The following is a 13,460-nucleotide window of genomic DNA, read 5'->3' on the forward strand; positions in this document are numbered from 1 at the left end:
TACTTACAGCACACAGATTTGATGCAGGTTATATCCACTGTGCGTCGCCTTAAGAGAATCACCTGGTCTGGGAATGCCTTATATTTCTCTCAAGACCATGCCAAAGCTATGGCAGACAGGAGAAGAGACTCTTGGGGCATGAGACCTGCCCTTCACTCCAACGGAGCCCAGTTTGGTCTTTTTCACCCATGTTTTTGTCAAAGTTACTCATAATAATAAACCAATGACATATGAAGATCCTTCTCATTTGCAGGACTTTTTTGCGTCCTGCAGAGCTGATGTCAGGGACGTTGCTACCTCAGTATCTATAAAGTGACTGCTTTTTGTTGCTAAGCTTAGTTGTTACCTATATTGTTTTTCAGAATATACTATACCATTCTTGTTGTTGATGAGCTTTCTTGTTCTAGTATAAGAGACTAAAGGTTTTTTTTACTAACATTTTATATTGTTCTTTTTCATCCTACAGATCATTTCTTTATGTTGCGGATGTCTTCTTTCCCCATTATTTGTCACACTGCCCCCCTCTCGTCATGCCACTCCCTCTGGATCGGATGTGATGTCTTCTTCGTCCCTCCCCTACCTTCATAAGGTTTTTGTTAGGTATGTTATTCTTCCAGTTTGTTTGCTTACCCTGCCTGTGTTAAATATTTTTTCGATGTATTTTCTCTCCTGTTACGGGGTTCTCTGTCTCCTCTTTTCTCTTTTTCTCCTCCTTTCTATCTTTACTTTTCTCTCTTATTTTAAACTTTCTAACTTATCTTATTCTTTGCATAAGATCCCTTCTTCCTACATCTTCTGTGGCTTTGTTGTATTTTCTCTCAATTAAGGTCTGATTGCTTTCTCCATTTTGTCTGTGCACAATGGTCTTGACAATGGTTTCCTGGCATGTCAGGGGTTTAAATTCTACAATTAAAAGACAGCTTGTTCTCACCCATTTAGCAAAACTTGATGCTCGTATAGCTTTTCTGCAGGAAACTCATGTATTGGATACTGAATGTATAAAACTCAGAAGAGGTTGGGTGGGTGAAGCTTTCTTTTCTCCTGCTCTGGGGAAAAAGCATGGTGTTGCAATATTTTGTCATAAGTCTTTGAAAGTATTATTGTTTTCTCAGGAAAAGGATGAAGAGGGGAGATGGCTAAGACTTAAAATGTACTGTGATAAAAACCAATCGTTTTGTTCAACTTATATGGGCCTAATTCACCTGATTGAAAATGTTGGTGTTTAATTTCTCAGAAGCTTTTACAATATCCGGACAACAGTCTGGTTCTAGCTGGACATTGCAATTTACTTGTTGACTGACACTCTACATCACATTACATTCCAAATGAATCACAGAAAACTTTCACACAAGCTATTCAGAGACATAATCTAACTGATGCCTGGCGCAAATGCAACCCTACCCTAAGGGAATACACATTTTTCTCCCCAGTACATCATACACAATCTCAAATTGATTGTTTTTGTTTCACATCACCTTACTCAATCCTTACATTCAGCGGATATTGTCTCCATTCTGATATCCGCTCATGCCCCACTTTCTGTGCATTTAGACATCATACCCAAGTCTACTCTTCCTAAAAGATGGAGATTTAACAACTCCCTACTGTTGGATTCCTCTTTCACCTCATCTTTTACAACGTTTGCCCAAGACTTTTTCCTCCTTAATCAAATGGAAGACATTCCTTTTCATACAGTTTGGGATGCATTCAAGGCCTCCGCTTGAGATTTTTTAATGAACTTCGTTTCTGCAAAAAGACGTCTGTCACAATCCCAGTCTAAACTACTTCTTAATGAAATAAGACTTTTAGAACATTCTTACTATACATCCAATTCTCAAAAGTTCTAAATCAGTTAATTAAAGCCAAACTTAATTTTGATAAAGTATCAACTGATAATGCTGCTTCTTATCTTCTCAAATCTAGTGCTAAGTATTATGGAGGTCAAAAAAAGCCTGAAAGCTTCTAGATAATTATCTGAAAATGAATTAAAATGAATTATTCATTGAATCAATTATTGACGACAATGGTTCCTCTGATCAAGATATTCTAACTCAATTCCAACAATGTTATACAAATCTTTACACGCTGGAGTACTCGTCCTCTGATCCTATTATTTTAAGTTATTTTTCCACTATTTCAAAACCGGCTTATTCTAAAGTCTACCTCTCCTCCCTAGAGATGGATATTACTCAAACAGAACTTCAACTCGCATTGTATTCCCTTAAAAAAGACAACATTCTAGGGCCAGATGGTTTTACAGCTGAGTTTTACACACTTTTTTCCAAAGTGCCTCTTCCTAAACTCTGTCTGTTAATTCATTCTTTTCTTAATTTGGTTACCTTTTCTGCCTCATTTCTAGATGTCTATACTTTTGTAAAAACTATCGTCCCATCTCTTTAATTAATTTAGATTATAAAATTTTCTCCAAGGCATTGGCTTTACGGCTTGAAGTGCTTCTCCCTGATCTTTTAGGCAAGGAACAATCTGGCTTTGTCAAGGGTAGATTTCTCTCAGACAATACTCGTTTATTTTTTTACATTATTTTCAGATCTGCAAACATACCCTATTCTCTGGCAGCCATTGCTTTAGACGCTGAGAAGGATTTAGATCGTGTCAATTGGTCCTTCATATTTCAAACTTTAACCTCTTGAGTGCCCATGACGAGATGGTCTCGTCATGGGCCGCGGTTGCGCTGTGCCCATGACGAGACTATCTCGTCATGAACCCCGCCCGCTAATGAAAGGGCCGGCACAGGGCGGGGAAAGGGCGGGGCACTCAAGGGGTTAACATGGTTTGGTTTTGGACCGAAGTACATGACTCTTATTTTTCTTCTTTATACTTCCCCCTAAGACGGCTATCTGTGCCAATGTTCTCATATCTTCTTTTTTTAACCTACACAGAGGGGTTTGACAAGGTTGTCCCCTCTACCCCTTCCTTTTAATCTAGCATTGGAGCCATTTTTATCTCGGATCCGCCAGACTGTTAACATTCATGGTTTCATCCATGGCTCACAACAGGTTAAATTATTTGCATACGCTTAAGACATTTTATTATTTATATCTCAACCTAATTCTTCACTTCCTGCTTTCATGTCAGAAATTGCTTCTAATTCATCTGTCTCAGGCTATAAGCTAAATACTGACAAATGCGAAATTCTACCCCTTAATAAATTTGCTTTTAGTCATGATTTTTCTTCCTCTCAATTCACTTGGTGATCCAAACAATTTAAATATCTCGGTCTTCAATTCTCTTCCTCCATCTCATCTTGTATTTCAATAAATATGGACTACTGTATTCAGACAATCACCTCTCTAACTAGTCTGGACACATTTAATATGATGCTGGTTCCTGTTATTCTTTTAACTCTTTCTAATATTCTGCTACATGTTCCACTTAAGCATTATAAGAAACTTAATTCACTACTTTCTTCCTTCCTTTGGAGTAACAAGAAGCTGCGTATGTCTCTAGCAAAGTTGAAACGGCCTACAATTAAAGGTGGAGTACACTTCCCTGATTTCCCGAAATGTCACAAGTCTTTCCTTTTGCAGCAATCTTCTCATTGGATTGCACCCCCTCACTATTTATTCCTTTTTGGGTTGATTTAGAATTAGCTATTTTGTCTCTATATTCTTTTTCAGAATTGCTGTCTTTCATAAGGAAACCTCTAAAAATGTCTACCATATTATCAATACTACTTGCAGATTATTATCCTTTGTAGTTCATTATTTACCCACAGATCTTGGCTCCTTTCCTAATTCTATGATATGGAATAACCCATTTATTAAGGTGAAAGAACATCCAATTTATTGGCATTCCTGGCGACTTAAAGGGTTGATCTGGGTTCATCAATTATTTGATTGGGATACATTTCTTACTTTTCCACAAGTTCAGAATCTTTTTAGCCTGCCATCTACTTTCCTAGCCAAATGTCTTCTTCTACCGGGGCTATGATTCAAGTATAAAACTATTAAAAATCTATTCACCTGCTGATACTTCATCATCCACAAAATTAGCTGACATCCTGCGAATGTGTGCCAAGGCTTCCCTTATTTATTCTCATTTACTCGAACCTCCCACTTTGAGATCCATGTCTAAGACTGAACTCAAGTGGGAGGAAGATCTTTCCACAACTCTACCTATATCTTCCTGGAAACTAATCTGGATTAAAATCAGAAGTCCTCTTGTGCAGCTAGCACTACACAAACACTTTTTTTCATTTACAACAGACTCTTTATTACACCTGATACCCTTCACAAGATTGACCATAATATTCCAGACATTTGTTGGACTTGCTCTGCACCACAAGCTGATTTGAAACATTTACTTTTCACTTGCCCCCCAGTTTCTGCATGCTGGTTACAAGTTTGCCTCCAAATTAATCTTATTTTTCAGGGTAATGTTCCTTTCTCTATCTCAAATGTGTTTTTTTGGTAGTGTATCTGAGGTTTGGGTTAATATTCCTTTTTATTTGCCAATGCTAGATTTGTTATTAGCACTTGCTTTCCAACAAACAACTCGAAATTGCAAGGATTTTACACAATTGTCTTTTAAGGCGTGGTGGTATTCAGTTTGTCAGAACCACCGATTAGAAACTGCCTACATGCCTACATGCACCTTCATCTCTTGTGTTAAAACGAAAGGCCCTTTGGACACCTGTTACTCAATTTCTAGATCACTCTGCTATCGCAGCTTTTGCCCTCTCCACCTCTTCTTCAGGAAGTTCTACAACCTCTCTGACTTTCCCCTCAAGATTTTAGGATTTGGTAATATCAATTATCCCCTTATACTCCCTCAAGTTTGTAAAGTTGATAAATAATCAGACTGTAATGTTCTATTTTTATGCAATGTATACCCTTTTTGTTTTTCTTACTTTTCTTCTGCTTCTCTTGTTTAATTGCTTTGTATTATTCTACTGTATGCTATCTTAAGATGAATAAATATTCTTTCAAAACTAAAAAGATAACATTTCTTATTTTATAGCTATTAATAGATGAGCACAGCTTGGGCACAGTAGTATGCCACATGAATATAATACAAATATCACATATACAGTGTGAAGGATATTGGGGTATGCCATTTTATTTTTTGCAATCAAATATTCTTCACCTTAGAATACCTTACTTGGGGAGCAAGATGGCGCCTGAAAAGTTCACGGTGTTGCTCGCCGCCCACACCTTGCTTCTCAGGGAATCAACCATCGGCTATGCCACCTGTAGCTTGGCCCCTGCTGAAAAAAATGCTACTCCTTGTGCTGGGTGGACGCCGGCATTTTCTTTGTGGATCTCAGACTGGGGGCGTCAGCCTGATCTCATTAGACTGCTTGCTTGTGGCTGATGCAGCATCTTTCCTATATTTCGCAGTGTCTGTGAAACTCGGGCAGATTACTAACACAAGGATACTTCAAAGGAGCGCCATGGCCATGAGGGGAGCAAGGGGCACCAAGACGCGAACCCTTCCATCGATGGCTGGAACCACTGGCGCGGTCTCAGCAGTACCGGCAGACAAATCCAATGAGATCGGCACTAAAGGTAAAAGGGACACTGGAGGAGGTGGCCGGAAAGCGATACAGTGGGGGACTGGGGGTTTGTGCACAAAGAAGGGGGAGATTCCCAACCCTCTATTACGAACTTGTTTCTTCCCTCTTGTACTATTAGCTCTAAGGGGAGGAAAAGCGCCTTAAGAAAAAAACAGTGGGATTGTGCCAGACAAGGGTGAGACCATAGACTTAGTTGGTTTGGATGGGGTCCCCAGGTGGAAGTGGGACAAGAAGAAGACATCCCAACTACTCTTCCCACGGAAAATAGAATTGCTGCCAGGGTGCAGCAACTACGAGTGGTCTTTTCCCCTGAGTTAGCTGTGGATCACTTCTTTTCAGTCACTGATGGATCTGACTCTTTGGCAGGGCGTAATTTGTCTACAAGCGATGATGCACGGTCAGATTCAAATTGTAGCCACACCACAAATGAGGTAGGCACCTCACAATGCAGGAAGATTACATCAAGCAAATGAAAGGGGAAGCGGTATAAAAGCCACATCCACCTAAAATGGGACTATTCCGGTACGCAGCTTACCTTTTCCCACGGAGATGAGCCACTCAGAGAACCCAGGTCAGACAGAATCAAGCCAAGATTGGAAACAGAAGAACCCTCTCTGTCTTCCATTCTGCAATCAATCGAACAGTTCCAAGAAAAGGTGCAGAATGACAATAGCCAAGCAAATGGTGCAGCCAAGAAACTGCAGGGTGGGATTAGAAAGCTGAACTAGACATGCTTAGATATTGCTGAACGTCTCACTATGATAGAAAATGTGCACCGAGAGCCTGGAAGTAGAAGTCAGCTCCTTAAAAAGGCAAAGTATCTCCCAAGGTGCTTGGATGACCAACATCATGTGGAAGCTGGAGGACCAGGAGAACAGACAGTGCCGGAACAACCTTCGACTCCTGGGGATCCCCGAAAGGGTTGAAGAAGATGACCCCGGCAGTTTATTGTGAAGCTTTTTAAAGGAGCATTCCCTGAACATCCAAACTGGAACTGGGATAAAGAGCTACAAAGGGCCCACCAATTTCCTTTCACAATCAAGAAGCTTTATTGTAATGAAGGAGAGAAACCTAGAGTCATCTTGGTCTATTTTGTCAACTTTTTGCTAAACAGTTGGTATATGAACATGCTCATCTGAAAAATGTTTGAAGGGGTGTCTTTTTGTACTAAACCAGATTTCAGTCATGCTTCAGTCGAACGCAGATGGCGTCTTCGCCAGATGTTCACCCATTTGCAACAGATGGGAGCCCAAGATTATCTAATGTATCCATCTAAGCACAAAATGAAATGGCTCCTCTCGCAGCTTTTTGTCTGAAATTAAGGCTAAGGAATATCTTAATGAAATTAAGTCAAAATCTATGCAATGTTAGAACCCCTAGCAGATTTTCGATTCAGATGCTGTGGGATTGATGTGGTTCCCTCTCCTGATATCTTTTCCCAAAAAAGTGGGGGGAAAAGAGCAGGGGGAGGGTAAAAAGTGGGGAAAGAAATTTAAACTAATATGAGTCTGGCCGTGCTCGGCCTAATGTTTAAATATTTCTTTGTCTAACACGGTGGTGTTGGGCGGCATGGTTCTAGCTAGACGTCCATCATTCAAGTGCGTAGTAAGGGTAAGTGGGGCTTGGGGGTTAGACAGAGGGGCCCACACTATGAAGCACTTTTGTGTTCTCGTATAAATATGGCTTCTTTGCTGCAGTAATGTTGTTTTTTGTTTTTTTATTCTTTTTTTCTGGTGACAAAAAGAAGTCTTGGGCATGTCATCTACGACATTGAATGGGAAACCCAGATAAGCAAGAATGTCAAACTTAGCCCATTTTAGAATTTTTACTCTTAATGTCTGTGGATAAAATGACTCGCGGAAAAGACAGAAGGTTTCCCAGGGATTGCGCTTGTTGGGGGCAGATTTAGTCTGCCTTCAAGGAACAAACATTGAAGGGGCGCAAGTGGATCTCTTAAACACGTTGTGATACACTTTGATAGGGGGACTTCACAGAGTGCACGTATTTGAGGGGTAGCCATTCTGGGCCTTTGCAGCAACCTATTTCAAACTATCCGAACTAAGACAGACACCCTTGGGAGATGGGTCCCAACTGAGTGCAGGCCTTTATCTAAGTCCTCATTTACTTTATGTATAATATACTGTAGCACTGCAGATGACCCTGGGGTTATTAATTGGCTTTCTGGTGAGCTGGTACACTGGCCTCTCCCCATCATAATTTGCGGGGACCTGAACATTAATTTACCTTGTGACTGGGCCATGAATGAATGAATGACATAAATGTATATACACCTATTATTCTGCCCCACATCAGTCACATGTCTGTCTAGATTATTTTTTAGTGTCTGCCTCATTGCTCCAGGATGTCAATATTGAGCTTGTGCCCCGGTTTATATCAGATTACAATCCTTTTATTTTAGAGGTCAAGCGTATACACCTTAGCAAATGAATCTCTGCCTGGAGCTTTCAGACAGCCTTATTATTCAATAAGGAATATTGTAACTACATGAAAGGTTGGATCCTGTTGTTTTTGGAAAGAAATAGTGGTTCCGCTCAAAAAGGGGTGGCCTGGGACACCTTAAAGTCATGTATATGGAGGAAACGCTTCAGTTTTCATTAAGGAAGAACAAAGAAAATAAACATTTGCTTCAAGAGTTCCAAAAGAAATTAGCAAGCTCTGAAAAAAATCTTATTTGGGCAGTCCAATAAAATAAGAAAATAGATTCGGCACAATTGGAGGTTGCCACAGCCAGGGCAGCAATCAGTGAAATCTTTGCAGAGAAAGCTGCCTCCAAGTGGGCCGCTTCTAGAGAAAAAGTTTACGAACTTAGTGAGCAAATTGGTCATCAATTAGCGTTGAGAACCAGACAACAAATTATTGATAATGGGATACGTTCAATCAAAGGCCCGATTGCCGGCGTAGTTTCTGAGCCAGACAAAATTCGAACAGCCTTCCTTCAGTTCTATTAACCTCTCTATACCGAGAAAGGGGTCAGCAAATTAACAACTAGACAAAGCGCCATTGATAACTTTTTGGATCTAATTTTGATATCCAGACTGAGTGAGGAGGATCGCACATTTTTAGAAGGCTCCCCCTCTTGGGAGGAGATCGCTACTGCTTTAACTAGTCTACCAGATGGGAAGGCTGTGGGCTCTGACATTATTCTGGTCAAATTTTATAAAGTCGTCATTGATCAAATCAAAGAGGCATTTAAAACTTCGCTAGATCAAATCTTTAATGGTTTAGCCCTGCCTTCATCTTGATCATTTGCAAAAATCATAATTTTCCCCTAAAAGAAAAACCTCTTCATGTAATGGACTGTTATCGCCCAATAACCTTTTATCATCATAGACTCCAAAATCTATTATAAAATATTAGCCTTCTGCCTATCGTTAGTAATTGATGGACTAGTATCTAGATTGCAGCATGGATTTATACCTAAAAGAAGCACTTCTGACCATATAAGTAGAACTATTATACAGTTTGATGCAACGAAGGTTACAGGAGAACCAATGGCGCTAATTTTGCTTGACGCCAAAAAAGGCCTTTGATCGGGTCTCATGGCTTTTCCTGTGAACCAACATGCAGATAATGGGGATAGGGCCCGGATTCATTGAGGCTGTCAGTGCGCTATACATAAACCCTATGGCCAGTGTCTTGATAAATGGGGTACAGACAGAGCAATTTTCAATAACACGGGGGACCTGTCAAGGGTACCCCTGCTCTACCTTGCTTTTCCCAATGTATATTGACACGTTCATCAAGGAGCTAGAAAAAACCCAGGGATCACTCCAATGCATAGTCACAGATGTGACACTAAAATTATGGCTTATGCTGACGATTTAGTGCTTGTTACCCCTCATCCTGCAAGGGAAATCGACCATAGGGTGGTTAATAAGGTGATATATCTTGGGGTGAACATTCTGTCTAATATTGATATGATTGTGGTAGAAAATTTAGCTTCTTTAGCCTCAGAGACGAAGAGGTCATTGCATCGGCTAAACAATCTTCATCTCTCATTAGTGGGTAGTTGCAATGTCCTAAAGATAATATTTCCCCAAAAAATCTTATATTTTTTAGAGCTATCTCTCTTGAATTTACAAACCAAACGATAAAAAAATTTGATAATTTCTTTACACAATTGTTATGGGCCTATTCGCAGCCTAGAAGATCTTTAATATATTTATCTCGCTTTAGGGAAAGAGGTGGATGGTCGCTCCCAAATCTAAAGCTATACTATTGATCCAATATTATGCAACTTTGCCCTGTACTACAGCAGGATCGCTCCCAAGTTTTAATGGCGGAACTTCCTTCTCCGTTCGAGCACTTGATTGGTAAAGAAGCTTGGGGCGGCCTGTGGCGGCAATTAAAGTTTGGATAGTTTAAAAGAGTAAGACTTAAACCCTCATCGGAACCTATAAGGTCTTCAATGCTGTCCGCAAATTATTCAGGATTGGCAGATTGAACTATTATACTGCTATAAAAAACAACGAGAACCTGCCAGAAATATTTGGGGAACACTATTTTGCAATCTAGTTTAAACTGGGATCAACAAATTGGGAGTTTTCTATTCCTCTGGAGATATAACTTTTGGGGACTTAAAGATAAAATTTGGCCTTAGCCATAAGTAATTTTTCAAACATTTACCAATTAGGAATTTTTCACAATGCAAGGGAGGTGGCCCTTTGGGATTTGTCAAGTGCAAATTAATGCAGAAATTTGCTGAGAGTGCCACGAATAGAGACTATTCATGGTATCCTCAATAGCCCGATGCCTTGAGTATGATCTCTGGGAAATGGCAGATTAAATTAGGCATCACGGATAACGCTTTCCAACAAGCCTTCCTCTTTGCACAAACTGATTTACTCCCTGCTAATCTCCAAGCCCAGTTTTATCAAACAAGTTTTTTTCTTTATTATACCCCGAGCAAAATTGTGAAATGGGGGTATGGCAAAGGCATCAAGTGTCCCCATTGTTTTCAACATGGAGCAGATTCTGTGCATATGTTCGCAACTTGTGGGAAGCTTGGACATCTGATGAAAGCTATTTCGGGCTTTTTTAAGATAGTTTTATCACGGAATGTATCTCTAACCCTTCCTATGATGTTATTGTGAGTACAGGATATTATAGAAAGAAACAAGGGAGGGGCACTGATTTTTACCGCTATGGCTATACTTAGGCTGTGCATCGCCTCAGCATGGCTGGATCACAATCCCCCTTCCTCCCAGCAGTGGTTGGCCCGATTACTCTTAATACACAATTTGGAAAAAGCAATAGACGCCAAGTAGGGAATCCACGCCAAAAAAAGGGATTGGTTATCTGGGACCTGCTCACCAGGTGGTCTTGTCACCCAACTTTGCAATATGGGGGGGGGGGTTGAATCCAAGTGGACATACTGTGAGTCTGGGCAATAAGTTATCAGTACGGTATATTTTGTACATTAATTCTATCCACCTAAGGGAGACCCCAAGACCGATTTTGAACCCATAATGAAATCTGTTAGATTTATGATCTGGAATCCCAATCTCAAAAGCTCTTCCCTAGGGCCGCGCTGCTGCACCTGGCACTTTGCACTCAACACTTTATATACCTCTGGTGCAGCTCAGTTTATCTGGGGGATATTACCTATGTGTATAAACATATTTTTCATTTATGCAATGTGCCATTAGGGAGAACAAGCACACCTGAAAGAATATTACTGGGTTAAACCATGTTGTATATGCAGTTTGCAATTGGCACCTAGCACTTTGTCGTTTGCGCACTTTTTTTGGTACTTTTTTTATCTTATACTTTGAATTCAGCGGTGAATATAAGTTGGATTACTTCATTTAATATGATTTTGTTAGGATTTTGCTAGATAGTTGTTGATCTGTGTAGGGCGGGGGGTAGGTCTGGAAGGGTGTGGGTGAACGAAGATGGCATTCAGTCATATAATTGTATTTAGTTGTATATGCATTAAAAATGGTAATAACAATTAAAAAACTAAAAAAAGGAATACCTTACTTGGGGATTTGGAAATACTCCATATTTAATATATTTTTTATAACAATGCACAAATTACTTGTGGTAATGCCTAGCAACACATCCCTTACTGAGATTAATAGTTAGTTCGTCTTCCAGCAAGAAACATTGCATTATCTAACTCTTCTAAACCAGGGGATTTATTGTGAATGAAGAAAAAAGAGCTAGAACGAGTCAAACTAGTATCATGTTTACAAAATAATGTTTTTACAACAAGATTTTTCATCCATAACCCAAGTATAATCATTGACGAGTCCAGAGAGATGGACTCAACAAAGATCAGTCTTATGTGATTCCTGGTATTCTACTAAAGGTTGGTCAGACTCAAAAAATGTAGACCAATCCTGCACTGGAGAAATTGCAATGCGGCACAATGAACGTGCTTAAACGTAATATTCCATAAAAATAGTTTTCATTGATATGTAATAAAAATGATGGTGATGCAGCGTGAATCGATCATACATAACCTTCTCATGTTTATCATAGTGACATAAATGTATGTGCTTTTTTCAATATAGATATAACAAACACAACAGAATGTATTAAGGTATGTGATAATTGTGCAGGGAAAATGTCACCAGCAAAGATACTCATCCTAAAAATATCAAGGGAGAAAATAGAAAACTATCCTGAAGGAATTCGAAATACCTTACATTACAGGGTTGTGGATTTAAAGTCTGCAATTACGGTGTGGCTTGCTGGAGTCAAAGAAGTCAGATGAAGGGGTTTTTTTTGTTTACATTTTTTTATTGAATTTTATCTTTTCAGAAAACCCACAGGTTAGAGTGATACAGGTCATGTATATCGATTTACACACAGAAGTCAGATGAAGGTTGATGGCAGAATGGGAGGTTTTCATCCCCAGCTGCAGTTAAGGGTGTTACTTAAGTGATCGAAATGAATCTACATAGACTTAGTCATGATTTTATTTTTTCACTTCCTTGTTGATGCCGGCGCACAATGGGGAAGCTTTGTCTTGTACACCAGTAGGTTTCCTCTTATATTTTGAATCATTTTCCTATTTACATCCATAAATCAAGTTAGTACAGCCCGTAAACTGAATTGAAGAGCACGAACGGCTTTGGGAACCGGGTCGAGTGAAGGCAAATTAAATATTCATTTGGAAATAACATACATGTGTAAAACTGTACAAAAATATTTATTATAGGGAGCATTATCACATAGAACTTTTATTACCTGTGTAGGTAAATATTGAACGCACATCTCCCACCGTGGGATGCAAATATATAATCTACAAATACCCAGCCCCTCCCTAGACAGAATACGTTTTACATAACAAAACATTTGCCAACGCAAACCTTTCTTACGATACCTAAGTATTGATTATTTTCTCTCGCTTTATGTAGATTAACTATGTTTTTTCTTGCCCTCTGTTTCCTTGTCGTGCAAAGGTTCGATTGGTTGGGTCATCCAACCGGTTTAAACAAGTATTGAATTGCGGCTCGTCTGAACTCGTCCCGCGCTTCACCTTTTGCCTTCTGACTTCGATTTTTCTCTCACTTTTCAACATTTCAAATGGAGGCTGTCTGGAAGGCTGAGGATGAATTTACGTCTATGCATTCCTAACCCCCTGCTGCGCATTGGTCATCCTAACAATGGCTTGTTAATCAAGTTTACCATGTGTCACAAGTGAGTGTATAGATAATCTTGGAATGTGTCGTGCAGAGCTAGTAAAGCGCGTGGCTTTGTCCTTTTTGGAATATTGTACATTTTTGACTGCCTGAGGACAGATCCATGTAGAGCAGAAATATGCAACTAAAGGGTTTTGAGTTAGGGTTATTGTTGTTAAGAACCAGATCCTGCCAAGAAGGGGGGTGGATTCCTTTAAAAAGGGGAGGAGGAAAAGGTGCGTGAGAAAGCAGAGCAAGGGGTAGGATGTCAC

General features: G+C 39.7%; 1 protein-coding gene across 23 annotated transcripts in view; it reads left to right on the forward strand.

Moving 5' to 3' along the window:
* LOC146861496 (uncharacterized) overlaps positions 1–13,460 on the forward strand; it is a 299,073-nt gene that overhangs the window by 244,734 nt on the left and 40,879 nt on the right. For 14 of the 23 annotated variants that reach the window (XR_014978983.1, XR_014978977.1, XR_014978980.1 and 11 more), the window contains 2 exons: positions 467–600; positions 5,361–5,528. Coding sequence is in view for 1 of the 23 variants with exons in the window: in XM_085645824.1 (XP_085501950.1) it covers positions 467–557 (91 nt within the window). In the remaining 22 variants the exon portion in view is untranslated. The remainder of the gene's footprint in view (positions 1–466; positions 601–5,360; positions 5,529–13,460) is intronic. The other 9 variants (XR_014978988.1, XR_014978992.1, XR_014978989.1 and 6 more) reach the window with 1 other exon arrangement.

This window comes from Triturus cristatus, chromosome 3_1 (genome assembly GCF_964204655.1).
Source record: "Triturus cristatus chromosome 3_1, aTriCri1.1, whole genome shotgun sequence".
NCBI lineage: Eukaryota > Metazoa > Chordata > Amphibia > Caudata > Salamandridae > Triturus > Triturus cristatus.